Here is a 17178-nt window from a genome sequence, read left to right as displayed (position 1 = left end):
ATCTGAGAATTTTAGAAATTATTGGGAAAAGCTATAGACCTATGACTTTGTAATCCACTCCAACATTTACTCTAAGGCTTCAAATACAGTGGTTTATAGAACAAAATGTTTTGGTGAGTGCTCACATATCTTCCATGTATACAGCAAGTTAAAAACAAAATGGAAATGATTAAAATGAAGCATGTCACCAAGCAGAATGCAAAGTGAAAGATAAAAATTGTCAGTGGCCTCCTAAGTAACAAGCACAGGTGTGCTTACACAGTAGTCTGGGCTCTCTGTACCCATACAGAAATAAGCTGCTGTTGAGGTGCTGGTTATTTTATTTGGGATGCATAAGAAATATACACCTAGGTCTGAAACTGCTGAAGAAGAATATGAATCCACCAGATATAGAATAGAAGAATGTGATCCACCAGTGGATCTTCCCTCAAATGTTGAACAGTGCCACTATATTGAGATGACAAGTATCTAAAAATGTGCATGCACATGAATTACAGAAGACACCTCAGGCCTCTTTTCTCTGACATGGAGGGAATATACAAGGATGCACTTATTAAATCACTGAGTGAATAGTTACACAGACAAATGACTAGAGATAAGCCTCAAACAAATATTTTGTAGGTGATCTACAATATCAAAAAAATAATTATTCAGGCCCATGTTAGGAAGATTGCTGAGACTATCTTCAACATGTAGTTCAATAAAATAACTGCTTTTTCTACCTGTGATCTTAGTGAAGATACCTTTGCAAAGGACAAGGAAATGCTTATGGTTGTGGAAAATGCTGGCTAGGAATTATGAGTGTGCCTACTAGTGACACAGCAGCAGGGAAAAGCAGCAGGCTTACACAGGATCAGCCTTGAGCCTATACAGTTGCAAAAGGTATTGACTCAGACGAATAGAGGAAAAGCTCCTGAAGTGAATGTTATGAAGCAAGGAAAGTGAGAAAATGACATGGACTATGGAACAGAGGACTGCATTAGGAAAAGATGTTTAAAAATGAAAGTATATGTTGGTTTATGTATATGTATTTAATGTATATTTGAAAGATAAAGTAATAAAATTAAACTATAAAATTTACACTACAGTTTGAATACCTCAGATAAGCTGCTATGGAACTGTGGGTGCAGATTCTGGCAGTCCTATTCTTGGTGAAAATGTAGGGTGGTAACAACTTTTCCCTCAGAGGAACATATGCTGAGCAATTTACATAGGGGAGCGATTAGACAACACTGACGCAGGGGGAAAATGTGATGGCTGAGAAGGGAGAAAGAAGGCTGTTAATGTGCTGAAGTGGCTGTTGATTTAAATGGGAACTGATAGACTGTGCATGGGAAAGATAACCCTTAGGTAAGGAGCCATTTATGAGCAAAACAATGAAAGCCTTGACTTAGACCAGCAGCTGCCTAGAGATGACCACGTTGACTGGTCGGTGCAAAACACTGAGTAGGAGGAAAGGCAAGTGGTCTAATATGCCAAAGGACACAAGCAAGAAAGTGAAGGAAAAAGAAGAAAAGTGAAGGCAAAGAAACCTCAGGCTGTTAGGAGGATTTACTTACTTATTTTCACTGAAAATTGCTGAAGTATCCAATGGATCCAACAATATAAAGAATTACCCATCCTTTCGTTTGCTAACATACAAGGGTTCTGACTGTTGAGATTATACAACATAAATATTTGCAGAAGTGTTTAACTGTAAAATTGGATCCAGGTTTGACAAGTTGGAGGCTGTTAGATCCCAAGACCAGGTGTGCTTAAATTTCTAGCAATGATAAATTCAGTGATAAAATGTGACTCTGCACTGTGAAGTATAAAGCAGTTTTGAAAAGACTTACATGTCTTCAGGATAAAACTGTCATTTTTTCATATCATTGAATAGTTTGAACTAATTTGAATGTAAAATATATGGCCCAGATATAAGACCTTTGCCATCCATTGCTTGTTTTTATGTTTTGTTTTGTTTTGTTGTTGATTTTTTTTTTTTCAAAGGACAATGTAAAATCCTTAGCCTAAATAAAAACTCATGAGCATCTCATTAAAGTTGGACATGAAACAAAAATATTGATGATGGTTTTTATTCTGCTTCAGAGAAATAGTTTCTAGAGAGAGAAAAGGGGGTAGAGATGATGACGTATTGTAAAAAAATGTAGTTTTGTACAGGCTGATATTTATTGTAATCTGATTTTTCAGATTTATTTTTCATTTATTACTCCTTTTGTACAAGAGAGTCAATATTTGTAAAAGGCAGCTATAATAATGATTGACCATATTGAACTGATATTTGCAATATCTAAGAAACATTTTTGAAAATGCCATAAGCTGCTCATGCATTCAACTACATCAACTACAAGGTGATGGAGATAAAATGGAAATAAATTTTAGTGAAGCTTTCCAGAGCTATTTTTAACAAAAACAGATTTGCACATATAAACTGTCTAACTGATCACTGAATCATATAAATTGTGAATTCATTGACTGAATTTCATTGTTGTGCAGTTTGAAATTGTTAGCTATTTTATATCATTTTAAGGCTTCTGTTTCATAAAACCAGCTCTGATAGAACAATGAATCTTTCTCTAGTGAGGCAGTGTGTAACCTCAGGCTCAAGGGGAGAATGGGAAAACAACTGCATGGAAGCATAAGAGCAAAACATGGAACATCCAGGTGGAGGTAGCAGACAGTTTGGGTTAGAACATGGTCTCTGTGGACAGTAAAACAGGGCTTTCAGCAGTCAGGAGGCAGGACCGGCCTGCTGACATTTTGAGAGAGTAGTTTCTATGTCTTGTCTGCAGAGGCAGGGAGGTAAGCAGAAAAAGTGAATAATGGAGACTGGGATTCATAAAAGCTAAGTTTTGATGTGTAAAATTTAGATGCCACATCTCTGCTAGGCAGTCATGGTTCTCTTTATCACCCATGGCTGTTGATCTGCTCTTTCCTACTTATCTGTCTTTAAGTGAATCAAATTGCTTTGTTGGATCCCATTTCTTTTTGCTGATTATAAAAGAACCCCTGAGGATAATGTCAGACTTGCAGAGCTAACATTAAAATGTCTAGGCTAGACTAGATGAATCCCACTTGCACAGGTATTATAAAGTAGCTTAAACAACAAATTAACTGACTGGGGCATTATATTTATAGAAAGATAGTATCTACAAGATGTCTTGCATATATATGTTTGTATATATGTACACAAACACACGGATTTATGTGTATATACACATATATTTACAACTCAAATACACCATAATGAGAATGAGCTAAAGCTAAACGAGCACAAAAAAAAAAAAAAAAAAAAAAAAAAAGACTAAAAAAAGATTTGAAACTGTACACTTTATCCCAAGTATCATAAAAACAGACTAAATTCCTATGAAAGAGGAACTTGGTTGCTGATTTACCTACCAGATTTAGACTTCGAGTTGCCAAACATGTCAAGTCTATTCTATAGCAGATTCTTTATAAAACTGATCCACCTTTTCTTCCACCTTATTTTTTTTCTAGTTTTCTACTCCTCTGGCTTTCTTAATTCCATTCAGGAAAAGATGACAGAAGAGAAAAGGAATGTTTATAGGGATAAAAAAGAGTGAGAGTGAGGATATGGTGGATAGGGCGTAAAGATGTCAAAGCCTATAACTATAGAGGAAGTATGTTGGTTTAAGTAGCTACGCCTCTAGATCAAATATATATATATTTTAAAAGATAGGCATAACATAGTAAAGAATCTATCACTAATTTTTGAAACCTGCTCAGACAAATTCTCCCTCAGCCTTATTCCTCTGCATCATTTCAGCATCAGGGCCAGGCATCTGATCTGTCCGCACAAAGAACTGCATCTGCTGCTCCCCTGACATGGAAAAATTCAGAAAGGCCTTAAAAAAGGCCAAATCTTTGGCTACAATCAAATCTATGAACTGTCACCTTAAAGACTGGAGCAAGAATAATTTTATTAAAAGCCTTAGATACTGATTCATGAAAAAGATAGATTTTCAGATATGTAGAAGATACTCAGAATGACAAAGGACTTTCATAAGAGGACACCAAGAGATGTACATTAATAGGAAACAAATTTCCCTTCTATTTTTCTCAGTGATTCACTGTAAGCTTTAAATTCAATAATGCACCAGACTAAATGGCATTGGAACAACTACGCCCTGAAAAAGTATGGGCTGAATTCATTGCTTCTTTACAGAAAGAGGCACACTAATTGAGATAAAATTGACACGTGAGGCAAAAACCTCTGTTTTAGCATTGAGGGGCTAGTCAGACAGAGCAACAGCACTTTAACATTTAATACACAATTAAATGACTCATCTGTGTGAAGTCCAAAGGCTTAAAAAAGATGTCCATGACTGCTGTTATTGACACTCCAATTTTTGGCTTTACAGACATTGTGATATGAGAAATAAGTTCATTTTCTTTAATTTAATTCTCTTATTTTAGACAATCAATATCAGATACTACAGTTTAAAAAACTGAACAGCAACACACAAAAATATTTTACAGCAAAGATAAATACATTACAAGATCACAGGGAAAAGACACAATGTTTGGCAATTCATGCTGTTAAATCCATGAGACTGTTTCCTATATAATTTGTTATGACAGATTTGTGGGAATTATTTAACTACTGACTTACTCATCTCTCATGCTAAAATGTCCAGGCAAAACCATAGGTTCAAATTCCAGTAGCCATTTTCTGAAAAATTTTGTCTGGCAGAGAACACTAGTCAGAGAACTCTAACCTTAAAAATCAAAGATTAAGAACAAAATTGTTCTCTAATTCAGTAGATTAAAATCCTAGTCTTTAAGAAGGTACTGTGTTTTTGTGTACCTGCAGGTATACAAGAATAGGACATGACCTACCATAGTTATGATTTTTTTTTCTTTGGCCTGTTATTATCATGACAGTTATACGACCAGGTCCAGGGAAGAAGTGAGATAAAAAGTTTCAGAATGCAAGTGCTTGTGGCCTGCTCTGTTTTTATCTGTAAAAGAAGGTACTCTGACCCTCATATGAAAGCAGAACTTTTCTATTAATATAAACCAAGTCAAGATGAGAGGACTGAGTAATCTTTGCATCGTCTTCCTCAGTATATGTAGTCTGTGGGAAGACAGTCATTGTGCAAGGATTTTTTTTTATTATTATTATTTTTTGCCAGTGTGGTGACATTAAAATAACATTGCCTACATGGAAAACAGTATTAGGTGGACAAATGAGCCCATTTTATTAGCATTGGCTGGGGTCAGCACTTAGGAGAGAAGTGTCTTCAGGAGTTATCCCTCTCTCTTGATTGCAGAGTGGTTTTTCCCTAATTCGAAGTCTCAGTTAACATAAATTGAATGGGATGAATTTGGACTACACCAAGTCATATTTGATCACCAGCTACTTTGGGGGGATGGAAAGAGTCAGAAATATCTCATTAAGCTTATAACAATATAAATCATGTGATTTATATTGTATTGGAAGTTATAAAAGGTTTTCTAGTTTACCATTTGACCTGAAGATCTCTGAATGTAGAAATGACAATATTCAAAATAAAAAAAAGAAAAAGAAAAAGAGGAGAATTAAGAAAAAGTAACAATATGAGTCTTCACTTATATTGTTTGTAACTTTAAAAACAGAATACATGCAATGTTTCCTTCATACTTCTTTTGAGTATGCTGTTTTTAAAGACTTACGTCTGTGCTTCATCTTATTCAAAGAAATGTGACATGATCTTCAGTGTGCACACACTCTTAAGAAAGCCACAGAGAAACCATGTCAAAAAGTGAAAAAAGCAAACAGCAACAGAGATAAATCTTGACATTATTCCTGCAAACTTTGTCACTGACTTCAGTGAATCCAGAATTCAACCTACAAACTGTATAACTTGGAAATTGCAACTGTGAATTAAAGGTAGTAGAAAAAGAACTACAGAGTGATATAAAATAACATTTTACTGTTTGTGTATTTTTGATCATAAGTTGGGGACTCTAAGTATGTAAGAAGAATCTGTTCTAGATACAAGTTGTTGGATGGGAGAAATTATAAAGATGATGCAGAATGCTGATTCCTAGAGCATCTGTGTTCAGTAAACAGTTTAACTCCTAGGTTAATGCAAAACATTGACCTCCAAATCCACTGCATGAATCTTGAGTTTGAGGTTTTAGCTCACATTTGTCTCATTTTCCTTCACTCTTATGGCCTTATTTCTTTTTTAGTTGATAACTTCACTCTTAAGGAGTCAGTTAGTATACATGTATGTTTCAGAATGCTCTCCAGATTGCTTTGCTCCATTTTCCTGTTAACAGCATTTTACTTACCAAGCTTAATTTAAGCACACTAGGATGTAGTCTCTGTTCTCCTACAAAACTGACTACACCTCCATTTTAAAGCAAATGATGATAGCTCTTCTTGTTTTGTTAGGTTATACTTCTAGTTTTGTACTGTATTCAATATTTAACTATGAGCTGCTTCATTTTCCCTGAAACTTGCTTTATTCCTCCTGAGTTTCATGAAGTCCATCTACATTGTGTTAATTCAGACTCTTGAAAAAGAAACTAAAGAATATTTAAACAAAACCAATTTCCATGCTTTGAAAAACTCTCCATATTCTAGTTTTTTTTTTTTTTTTTTTTTTTTTAACTTCACACGTTGTGCATTCAGAGCCTACTTCTACTGTATTAATATCAAGGGAAAATTACTACTGAAGAGGAAGACCTCAGAATTGGACAAAAAAAAAAAAAAAAAAAGACCCATTTATGGAAGAATGCACGTGCATATGCTTTTATCTAAAGGAGTACAAGAATTGTGTTTTCAAAGCAAGCTGGAATTGATTTCCCTTGAGAAGTATTTTGCTTATGTTTTTTTTCTCCCAAAGGGGACTGAATACAGGTTGGTGAAATTATTTCTTTTTATTCAAGGTTATTTTCAGTTGAAGATCATGAACGTTTTGTTTGGCAAAACTAAGTACTACATTTCTAACAGAATAGATTTGTCACAGAAAATAAAACTCCATTTTTATGCAATTTTCTATAACTAATAAGCAGCCCTTCTCCTTAATGATTCCTTCAAATCATTTCTTGTTCTTCTTAATAAAAATGGAAATTCTGTAGAGGGTAATGTTGAAAGCTTTTCCAAAAAATACCAAAGGTTGGGACATCAGTGGTCTAAAGCTTTGTTAAAAATAAGCCTAATAGATTCCTTGTCTCTGTGAGTAATGAGGTCCAGCATTTGTTTGCATTTGAAATGTCATTCATTTAAAGTAAATATCAAGATGGAATAATCACAAAAGCAAGAGACAAAAAAGTGCCGTTAGATTATTTTGGTCATTTTCCAGAAAGTGTAATATTGTTCTCTATAGGATGTTGTCCAAGAATCTGTCAAGTCACTTTTAAAAGTCTTCGTCATTTCCCCTTGGGAACAATTCCCCTGGGATTTAAATTACTTCATTATCTGCAGATTTTTCCTTGGTGTTTTATTTCCTTGATTTCTTCCCACTCTTCTATCCATAAACTAATATATGACATTGAATTCTCTCTTTCTCCTTGATTTTGAACCCTTTGCACATCTAGGCTGTTAAATAGTGAATATATATTTTTATTTATTTTTTTATCAGTTCCTCAAATAGAATCATAGAAACATAGAATATGTTGAGTTCGAAGGGACCCACAAGCATCATCAACTCCAAATCCTGTCTCCACACAAAGGAACACCAAAAAATCTGACCATTTGACTGAGAGCATTGTCCAAACACTCCTTGAACTCTGACAGTCCCAGTGCCCTGCCCACTTCCCTAGGAAGCCTGTCCCAGTGCCTGACCATTGTCAGTGAAGAACCTTTTCCTAACACCCAGCCTTACCCTCCCCTGTACCAGCTCCATGCCGTTACCTCAGGTCCTGTCGCTGTCCCCAGAGAGCAGAGCTCAGTGCCTGCCCCTCTGCTCCCCTTGTGAGCCGCAGGCCGCCATGAGGCCTTCCCTCAGCCTGCTCTGGTCAGGGCTGAACAAACCAAGGGACAAAAGCTGCTACCCATACAGCCCTCTCACTTCACCATCTTTGTTGCCATCCTTTGGACACTCTCTTTAATAATTTTAAGTCCTTCATATACTGTGGTGCCCGAAACTGCATGCAGTGCTAAAGTTGAGGCTGAACTAGTGTGGAGTAGTGGGGATACCTGTTAACTCTTATTTATTCCCAGCAGTGTCTTCTCAGATTTAGTGTAGTGCTCTAGTCATACACTGTAAAATTCTTCACTGAAAACATGAATGATCTTGCTTACATTTAATCCCAGCTTCTTACATTTTCTTTCTAATGTTATTAACATACGTAAAGCAGACTCATGTCTAATTTGCTGCTCACTATCATTAGCATTTTCCCACCAGCTTCCAAGGCCTTGGCTTCCCTGGAGATACTGGAAAACTCTGATTATTCAGCTAGGTCAGAATGTCATTAGCAAGGAACATGTAGTTTGGATAGGTGTACTTTAGGAAAAATTGGTAGTGAATATATTGGCAGATCTACAGGATCTCAGGAATAAGCTGTCAGAAAAAAGAACTGTAGAGAGAGAAGATATAATACTGTCTGTATTAGACAAATTATATCAGCTAAGAACTCTGACAAATGTCTTTTTTTTTTTTTTTTTTTTTAAGTAATGACAATCATTCATTAATTCCTATTGATTTTAACTTCTAGTCAAATATCAATATCCCTCAGACTCATGAACAGATTACTGTCTTTTTCTTTCTATAAAGATTATTTTCTGAAAGCAGATAATAGCAACAGGATTTACTCTTGTACTGAATAATTTTCAAATACAATGCCCAGCATAAAGGGATTCTCTTCCATGATTAAGACTGCAACGCACAGATGTTATACAGTAAAAATTAAATAGTGTAATTTTCCCTCCCAATCTGTTGTTGATCCCTCAACCAGCTCTTGTTCTGAGCTGTAAAGGAACATAAAATGCAATTCAAATTAGTTTAACAACCTTTTTAGCACAATAAATTCCTGGTATAATTTTGTTCAACCAAACTGTATCATCTTTGATTTTGTGCTGTGTTGTGAGAAACTGATAAAATATTTTATGCCTTGTTATTTATTATAATAACTTTACCCCCTCTCTAAATTCTTTGATTTTATCCCTGGTGATTTAAGAGCTACGGAATCCAAGTCCTTCAGAGTGTAGTGTCTTAATTCTCATAATTTATTCTGAAATTATGCACTACAGCTGTGTATATTTGGAAGCTGATACAGTCAATTTCTCCAACAAGTGTATGAAGATCTTTATTTAAAAAAGCAAATCAGCTTTGATGACTTTTGGAATTCCAGGGTGAAATCTGACTGTAGAGTTAAAAAAATTAATTTTTCACAAGACTAAGAATGACTATTATTTTCTGTAGTTGTTTACAATTCCTGTAAAATAACACTCTACTTCCCTTTCTTTTTTTTTTTTTTTTTTTTTTTTTTTTAGTACACGATTTATAATTCTTTACAATTTCATATTTAATTTATTGTTTGCAGTCTTTTATACCTGCACCCTGACAGTCTTCTGTAGGCATTTTTTTTTCCTCATAACTGCTGTTTTTGTTTGTTGTTGTTCTTTTAGATGATATTTGATTCATATGAAGATTTTAAATTATTACTACTTTTATTTAAATATCACAGCACATTAGTAGCCTTGCTGATTCCTATTCCAATGCTATATTCAGCATATATTTCCAAGTAATTTCCAGTCTTCTCCTTCACTCTACTCACACTTCACTAGGCACTTATGTCAGGACTCAGTTTAATATTCAGTTGCCTAGTTGTATGGTTCAGCAGATAAGTGTAGGGTGCTACATATCCAAATTTTCATCTCAGAGGTGGTGAGCTAGACAACATAAGCAATGGAGTCTGCAACTCAGTGACATCTGCTTGAGAATCCATCTGTTCCCTTTCCCCCGGGCAGTTAGTGCTACCAGAAGTGGGAAGTTCCCACCTGGCTTTGTCTCCAAAAAGACACGGTTCTCTCATAGGTCCTGTGTTATGTCTGACAGAAACATGTAGATATTTCAGGCACCCTAAGGCATCTCAACACCTGGCCCTAGACACCTGCATTTAGTCAAGTGATTGGATCCCAATGTTTGCTCCTGTGGGACACATACAATTTCATTTCTTATCTTGAGATATATCTCACAGTGTTCCTGTCAGGAAAAAGACAAATTACATTTCCAGTTCTGACATTAACATTTACACTAAAGATAATAACATCGATGTACTGCTTAAGTCTCAGAAAACCCCAGTGCAACTCTAGTACAAAATACCTTTTACATTGTAAAGGAACTTTTATCTATTCTATTTTTTCTCAGTATACCCATAAAAGGATTTGCATTTTTTAATAATATAATTGTACTGCTAGTGCCTTTCCAAGCTATATAGATTTTTCACTTTTCTGGGATAGAAGTGAGATGTTTGACTGAGATTCACTTTTAGAACCCATTGGTTTACTTGTCTCCTTCAGCATAATACTTAGCATAATTTTACTTAATAATAAGTATTATTACATGTATAAGAAATAATAATTATTTACTTAATAATAATGCAATTATTACTATGTATTATTATTATGTAATTGTTATTATATTATATTTTTTCTAGATGCTCTTTATTTTATTTTATTTTGTTTTACATTTTGATTTCAAAGATTTTGTGGGACCACTGAACATGTTCTCTGAGCTAGTACTCTCCAGTGAAAATGATTGGGAATGTTATAATTTTTCATTACTGCTATCAATAAAATAACAGGTCATTTTTTAAGCTTAGTATATATTCCACGATGACTTCTTAGTCTATTAGTAGGTAGATCTTTGCAACTAATGTCTGTTTTAAAATGTAAATGAGATAAAGAAATCAAATCTCAAGGATAACCCAGATTCAGTAAAATATATTTACAGACTCCTGTTGTATTATGAAAACATATATGATGTGAACACCATTGAAATAAGACTGATTTCTGAATTTTGAAATAACACACTGTCCAGTTCCTATTAAACCTACTGGATGGCAAAGAGTTTTAAAATGTTCACATTTCCCCTGACTTTTTTTTTTTAGGTTACTGAGTATTTACTGATCATTTTAACAAATATGTCTCAGTCTTCATACTTCAAGTAGCAGCACTTACAGCAGCAAGTAAAACAGCAGCTAAAATTCAAGCTGACTTTATTATCATTCGTTTCTATTATATATTTCTTTTTGACTCAGAAAATTCACCCTCAGATGCCTGACTTAGCAGCAGAAAGGATATTTAGGGATTTTTATTTTTTTTTCCGTGGGGAATCTGAACTTAAATTAAGCTTTAAGTGGAAGCTGTGCCTGGGTACTGTAACATGTGTTATAGGTATAACCAAGGGAGACAATGTGGAATTAATTCATTTCATCAGTAAAACTGAAATCATGAAAGCTACTGAAGTACAACTTTATAGGCAGGAAAAGGAAGAAAAAAAAAAAAATTAAATATTTCTGCTGAGAAGTCTCATTTGGAAAATTAAGAAATCTATTTTAGAAAGTACTTTCTCCTTTTCTAAAGGTACTACTGCAGAAACACTTTTCACTTAGGAGTTTTTTGGAAAAATTGCTTCCAATATTCTTTTGGGAATATTGCTTTAGAATCTATATTAGGATGAACAAGCCCAGAAGTCTCCAGAAATGCTCTTAGCTGGAGCTGACATTCATTCCCAGAGGCAAGATGTCAAATCAAACTGGCAGGGGGCCTAAACCACTGTATCATTGAACAATATATATCTGCTTGTTTCACAAAACAACAGCTGTTTTCATTACAGCTGATTGCTTTTCAGACAGAGAGAAGCACTATAGCCTGGGAGAAACGAGAACTAATGAATCTCAGCCAGCCTATAGAACAAGCCTGAACCAACCATGCCAAGTTTTAGGAAAGACTTTGGCAAATGGGCCTGGGAATTCATGCCACATTTGCTGCCAGTAAAGGTCAGCATCTATGGAAATGTCAGTCTGTTCCACCTTTCCTGCTAAAATCCTGCTCCTGATTCACCCAATAACCTCAAGACTGGCTTTGACCAGTAAACAATGAACCAACTTTATTAGCTGCTCTTTAGACTACAGCCATTAAAAAACTGGCAAAATCCCTTGCCTCATCAAAATCTATAATCTATTACTTAGTTATACAACTGTTACATAAAATCTATATGTTGAATACAAAATAAGTTAATAATTCGTGGAACCATGGATTAGTAGGGATGGCACAGATCAAGTTGCTTAGATCATTAAGTAGTTTATGCTGGAAAGGATCTCTGAAGGTCATCTAGTTCAATCCCACAACTCAGAGAGCCAGCTTCAAGCTAAGTTCAGGTTTCTGGGGCTTCCAAGGGTGCTTTTTGGGTATATATGAGGGCAGATGTTGCACAACCTCTCACATTGAATAACACATTACTAGTGTTTCATGTTGTAAAATACTTTTGCTTCTTTATGTCCGATTGCAACTTCCAGATTGCAACTTCCTATTGCAACTTGCAGAAAAATGTGACTGTCACCTTCTGTCTATTGGCTGTCTTAATTCTATGATTAGAATAGATCTCCACTAAACCACCTCTCCTGAGCCAGCTCCCACAGCTACCCTTGTACGTCAGGTGCTACAGACCCAAACATGTCAGTGGATTCCTTCTGGTTTTGTTCCAGCCTGTATTTTATATGTGGTTGAGCCCAAGAATGGACACAGTGCTCCAAGTACAGAATGGCAGGTCATGACTAAAGAATAGTTGTTTTCTGCCGACTACACTCTTGTATACTTTAATGTAATATATTTTAGTTTAGAATATTTGAATTAATGACCTTGGATGGGTTACTGAGTAAGCAGCTCTTCTTTCTAAACTCTAGGATAAAATGCATATATCAAGTCTTTCTGTTTGTATATGACTAGAATGGAACAAAACCTGGGAAATTAAATTCATGGCTATATTATAGTCAAAGATTAACAAAAGGATTCTCTTCCATTTTGTTCTCCAAGCTTTCTTCAATTTAGAAACATTTCTGAGAATCAATATACTCCTGTCAACAAACAAAACTAAAAGTTGAGATTTTTTTAGAAAATATCAAGCGTTAGAAAACAGTTTAATGGTAGAAATGTGAGTCTGCAAGAACTGCTCATCATCCTGTTTAGACAAATAGGAGAGAGAATGTATAGTACTGAATTCAGGAATACAAGAATATAAATTTGATGTAATTTTCATCTATCCTTAACACTGATGTAAGTATTGGATTTTCATACTGCAGCTGATGTAATTTTTTAACAAAATGGCCACCAGACAAGAAGTAGATCTCAGCTTGATATGAAATGAGATAGCCTATGTATATCTATTTTTAAATTTATGATCATGACTAACTGTGTCTGAAATACATTTGGCAAAGAAACAACAATTAATAATCCCTAAACATTCACATGGTAGTGCAAAAAAAAATGCACAATGAGGCCTTTTTTAAAAGACAACAATTAGATTAAATGCTTATTATCACCAACATTGTTTTTATGATTTCTTGCATTGAGTGACCAGTAGCTACAATATTCTCTTGCATCTGTAATCTGAACTTCACCTCTATGCTAGTTGCAAAGCTTTTACTTCCAAAGTGGACATTTCTGTCTATCATTCTGCACTTCTTCTTCTCAGATAGTATTGAGCCCATGATTGACAGTGTCTGGAAAACAAGCAGCAGCACTGTGGTCCAGATAGGGATTTTACTTCTAACCTGCAGTCATACTACCCAATTGAATTTGTAGGACATTGAAACAGGAAATCATCACCAGGCAGAACTTGTGGCTAGATGAGGAGATAGATATACATTGCAGTACTCTGTTTCCTACACAGTCTTTGTTAAAAAGAGGAAAAATATGGTCCCAGAGCCTGCAGTGAGATGCCTAGTAATTGGAAAGGCTGGAAAGATCTATAATTTCTCAGTTTAGATGCAGCCATGGTACTACAGCAAAAAACTGTGAGCTTATTCTGCTCAGTGTGCCTTCATATCAAACTTATACTGAAAGATTTGGTACCTGGGGTTTTAAATATATATATATATATATTATTTTTTTTCTCCTTTGGATATTAATGCAGGTGTTCCACACAGATCATGGTTTACTGTTAATCAAGGATAATTTATTTCACTGCAGCTGTTTTTTTTACAAAGATGACTTGAAACTCCAGGTTTCCCCATCCACACTATAGGATTTCTCATTGTATTTTTCCTGCATGCCTTTCAAAGTGAATGGAGCACAGAAATACAGCCAAATCATGTGGCACTGGTGGGATACTGGTGCGATAAACATCCTGCCAATTTTGTACATTAATTTACACTGTAGCAAAATTGCAATAAATGCTCATATCTTTTCACATCTAGTTTTCTATCTGTCCCCCTTGGTAGGTACCCAGCATTGTGGTCCATGAACTGTAAGTAGACAAGTATTCACTATATAAATGAAAAACAAGACAGGGCTCTTGCAATCAGTAGACATACAAACATACCCATCTACCTAAGGCATGCAGTGCAGCATCACCCAAACTACATCAGGCTACACCCATATGATGGCCCTGGACCTTCTGCTGCAGTGTATATACACACAAAACAAGGTTAAACAACTCATAGTACTGAGCAATTCAGCTACAACTACACAATTATGAAAGGCTTATTACTCAGAGGAGGGGACAAGATTCTGCATGGCTTCATGGATATTGCCGCAACACTTAGCGTGTCCTGAAAGATGTCAAAGAAAACCTCAGGTTTACAGGTCATTCACCTTCGCTGTGCAGTAAATCTAATTAGGATGTCAGCAATTCAATTTTTGCTGAGAGCAGCTGGGAACACTTTTAGTCCCAGCTCACGAGTGATAGTCAAAAAGGTGTTGGATGAAATCTTTAACAAAAATGTTCCTAGGGATCTTCAGCTGAATTGAAGAATTGTGTTCGCATTAATTTAAATACTCCTACACAATTCAGTTAGTTCAGATGGCGAGCTCTCCAGAGGAGGGATTCTGTCAGTGAAAACATGAGGTAGTTGCAATGAGAAACTAAAGATACACTTGTACTCAGAATTTTTTCTAGTCCCTGATGGCAATTTCACTTGTGGCTAGCAGGACAATTTTAATCATCATCAGACTTTGTTGTTTAAACACAGAGACCTCTATTAGCTGTTTTCTGTTCCTGGTATTAGGATAACTAACTAACATAAACATTACCCTTGTGTTTGATTGTTTGAAGTCACAAAATATGAACAAATGCATTAAAGGTCTCACTTGTATATCTCTTGTAACAGGTGGGGTTCATTGCCTGGCAAAAATGGACAGAAACAGAAATTCTGGGTAAGTGAATCCTTAGCACTCTGTTTTGAGTGAGAAGACAAAATTTCTACAGTGTGGATTATCAAAAAGCAACTTTTCTTTCATTCCTTCTCTCAGTATCTACTTTTCCCTTCACCTTCAAGTCTTCTGTATAATTCTTTTGCTTTTCAGGAAAACTTTTATCCTGCTGGCCCTTGAACTATAGCATCACTTGTCTCAATTTCAAAGCCTGTTTTATCTGATTTCCCTACACCTACATGTGTGGTTTTTCCCATACCATCTTTTCTTTCTCAAATCTTATTCAGGTTTCCCATGAAGACTTTCTTCATTTTGATTCCTGAAAATGAGAGTCAATAATATATATCAGCATTAACCATTAAGCCATTTTGAAAAGACAAGCTATCTGTTTGAACAGCATTGACAATGTTTTCCAGCTATGAGCAAAAAATTAATCATTGGCTTTCAATGATTTAGAGTAAGTCAGATTTTATCACTTTGGTTATGATTAATAGTTTATTCCTGTGTTGAGAAGGTAAATTGGAGTTTACTTAGCTGATGGCAGGGTTTATGGTAGTTGGTTTTACCGACATCTAGGGCAAAGCTCCTACTAACTTCATTAGAAACTAAATTTCTCAAAATGTCAACAGCTACCGGAATTAAACCTAATTTATTCAAAGTCAGCTTTTTCATATCTAGGTTCTCTCTTTAACATATTATTTGTAATTGGAATTTTGACCACTGTTGTTTAAATGACTGTTTCCTTCAGGCAATGGATGGATTATCTAATGATATCTGCTTCAATATATCAAACTGCCTAGTAGAAACAATAGTCCATTATTATTAACCGTGACTTTGGAACTAATATTTTTATCAATATAAATAATTAAAAATCGGGAAAAATGCATTCTGATTCTTGCTGAATCAGAGAAGCTGTTTCTTTAAAGAAAACTACCACAAAAGATTAATTTTACATTTTACACCTTGCATTCTTAAATACCACTTTATAATATGAAAAATACATATTTTTCCTCTTTCTTTTTCTTTAGATTGCTGCAAATTCCTGGGGAAAATCTTGGGGAGAAAATGGCTATTTTAGGATTCTACGTGGACAAAATGAGTGTGATATTGAGAAGCTGATTTTAACTACTTTAGGATAGCCATAGTCTTCTACTCTAAAGTATTATACCATATGCTGCTTTATGTATCTGTTATTTTCATTGTTGCATATAGAGTCTTTCTAGAGAAATAAAAATTTCTTCTCTGTAAATTATCTTTCTTTCTATTATGGGTTGTTAGGGCTTCCTGACTTGAACACACTGCAGCTATCATAACACTGTTACAATCCCACCTTGCACAAATACAAATAACAACTGTCTCCAAGACTACTGAAAACCTTGGTGTCTCATAGAGCAGGAAGTTCCCTCGCCTGTTATTTACATCTCACCACTATATTGTTATATTAATAATGTCTGATTCAATGGTGCTTGAAAAATGGGGCTACACTGTTAGTATTAATCTCTTTATGTTGCATACTGTGGTCACAAATCCTTTTAGAAATATGATGTGCTCTTCCACACAGAATTGCCTCAGATAGCTCATGGTCATGGTAGATTAAAACAAAGAAACAAAAGCAAATAAATATCACTAGAATTGTCATCCTGTTAGCGGACAAATGTTTCTTATCCTAGGCTACATTAATTGTATGTATGTATTATTTACTCTTCCTGGAAACTAATGTTTTACTAGTAGATTCCATAAAGTTGATGTATTTAGATTAATATAAAAATAGTTTGTGATGAAATAGTATATTCCTATTCCCACAACCACAGTTAAAGATGTACATTGTAATAGTTTAATTGAATGAA

At 35.0% G+C, this 17178-nt stretch overlaps 1 protein-coding gene across 1 annotated transcript in view; it reads left to right on the top strand.

The window, feature by feature from the left end:
• The window catches only part of TINAG (tubulointerstitial nephritis antigen), a 45323-nt gene extending 28853 nt beyond the window's left edge, over positions 1-16470 (top strand). The window contains exons 10-11 of the mRNA XM_032185739.1: positions 15289-15334; positions 16360-16470. Of these exons, the coding sequence (XP_032041630.1) occupies positions 15289-15334; positions 16360-16470 (157 nt within the window). The remainder of the gene's footprint in view (positions 1-15288; positions 15335-16359) is intronic.
• The last annotated feature ends 708 nt before the right edge of the window (positions 16471-17178 follow it).

The sequence above is a fragment of the Aythya fuligula genome, chromosome 3 (genome assembly GCF_009819795.1).
Source record: "Aythya fuligula isolate bAytFul2 chromosome 3, bAytFul2.pri, whole genome shotgun sequence".
NCBI lineage: Eukaryota > Metazoa > Chordata > Aves > Anseriformes > Anatidae > Aythya > Aythya fuligula.
This window is presented reverse-complemented; position numbering and strand designations above follow the sequence as displayed.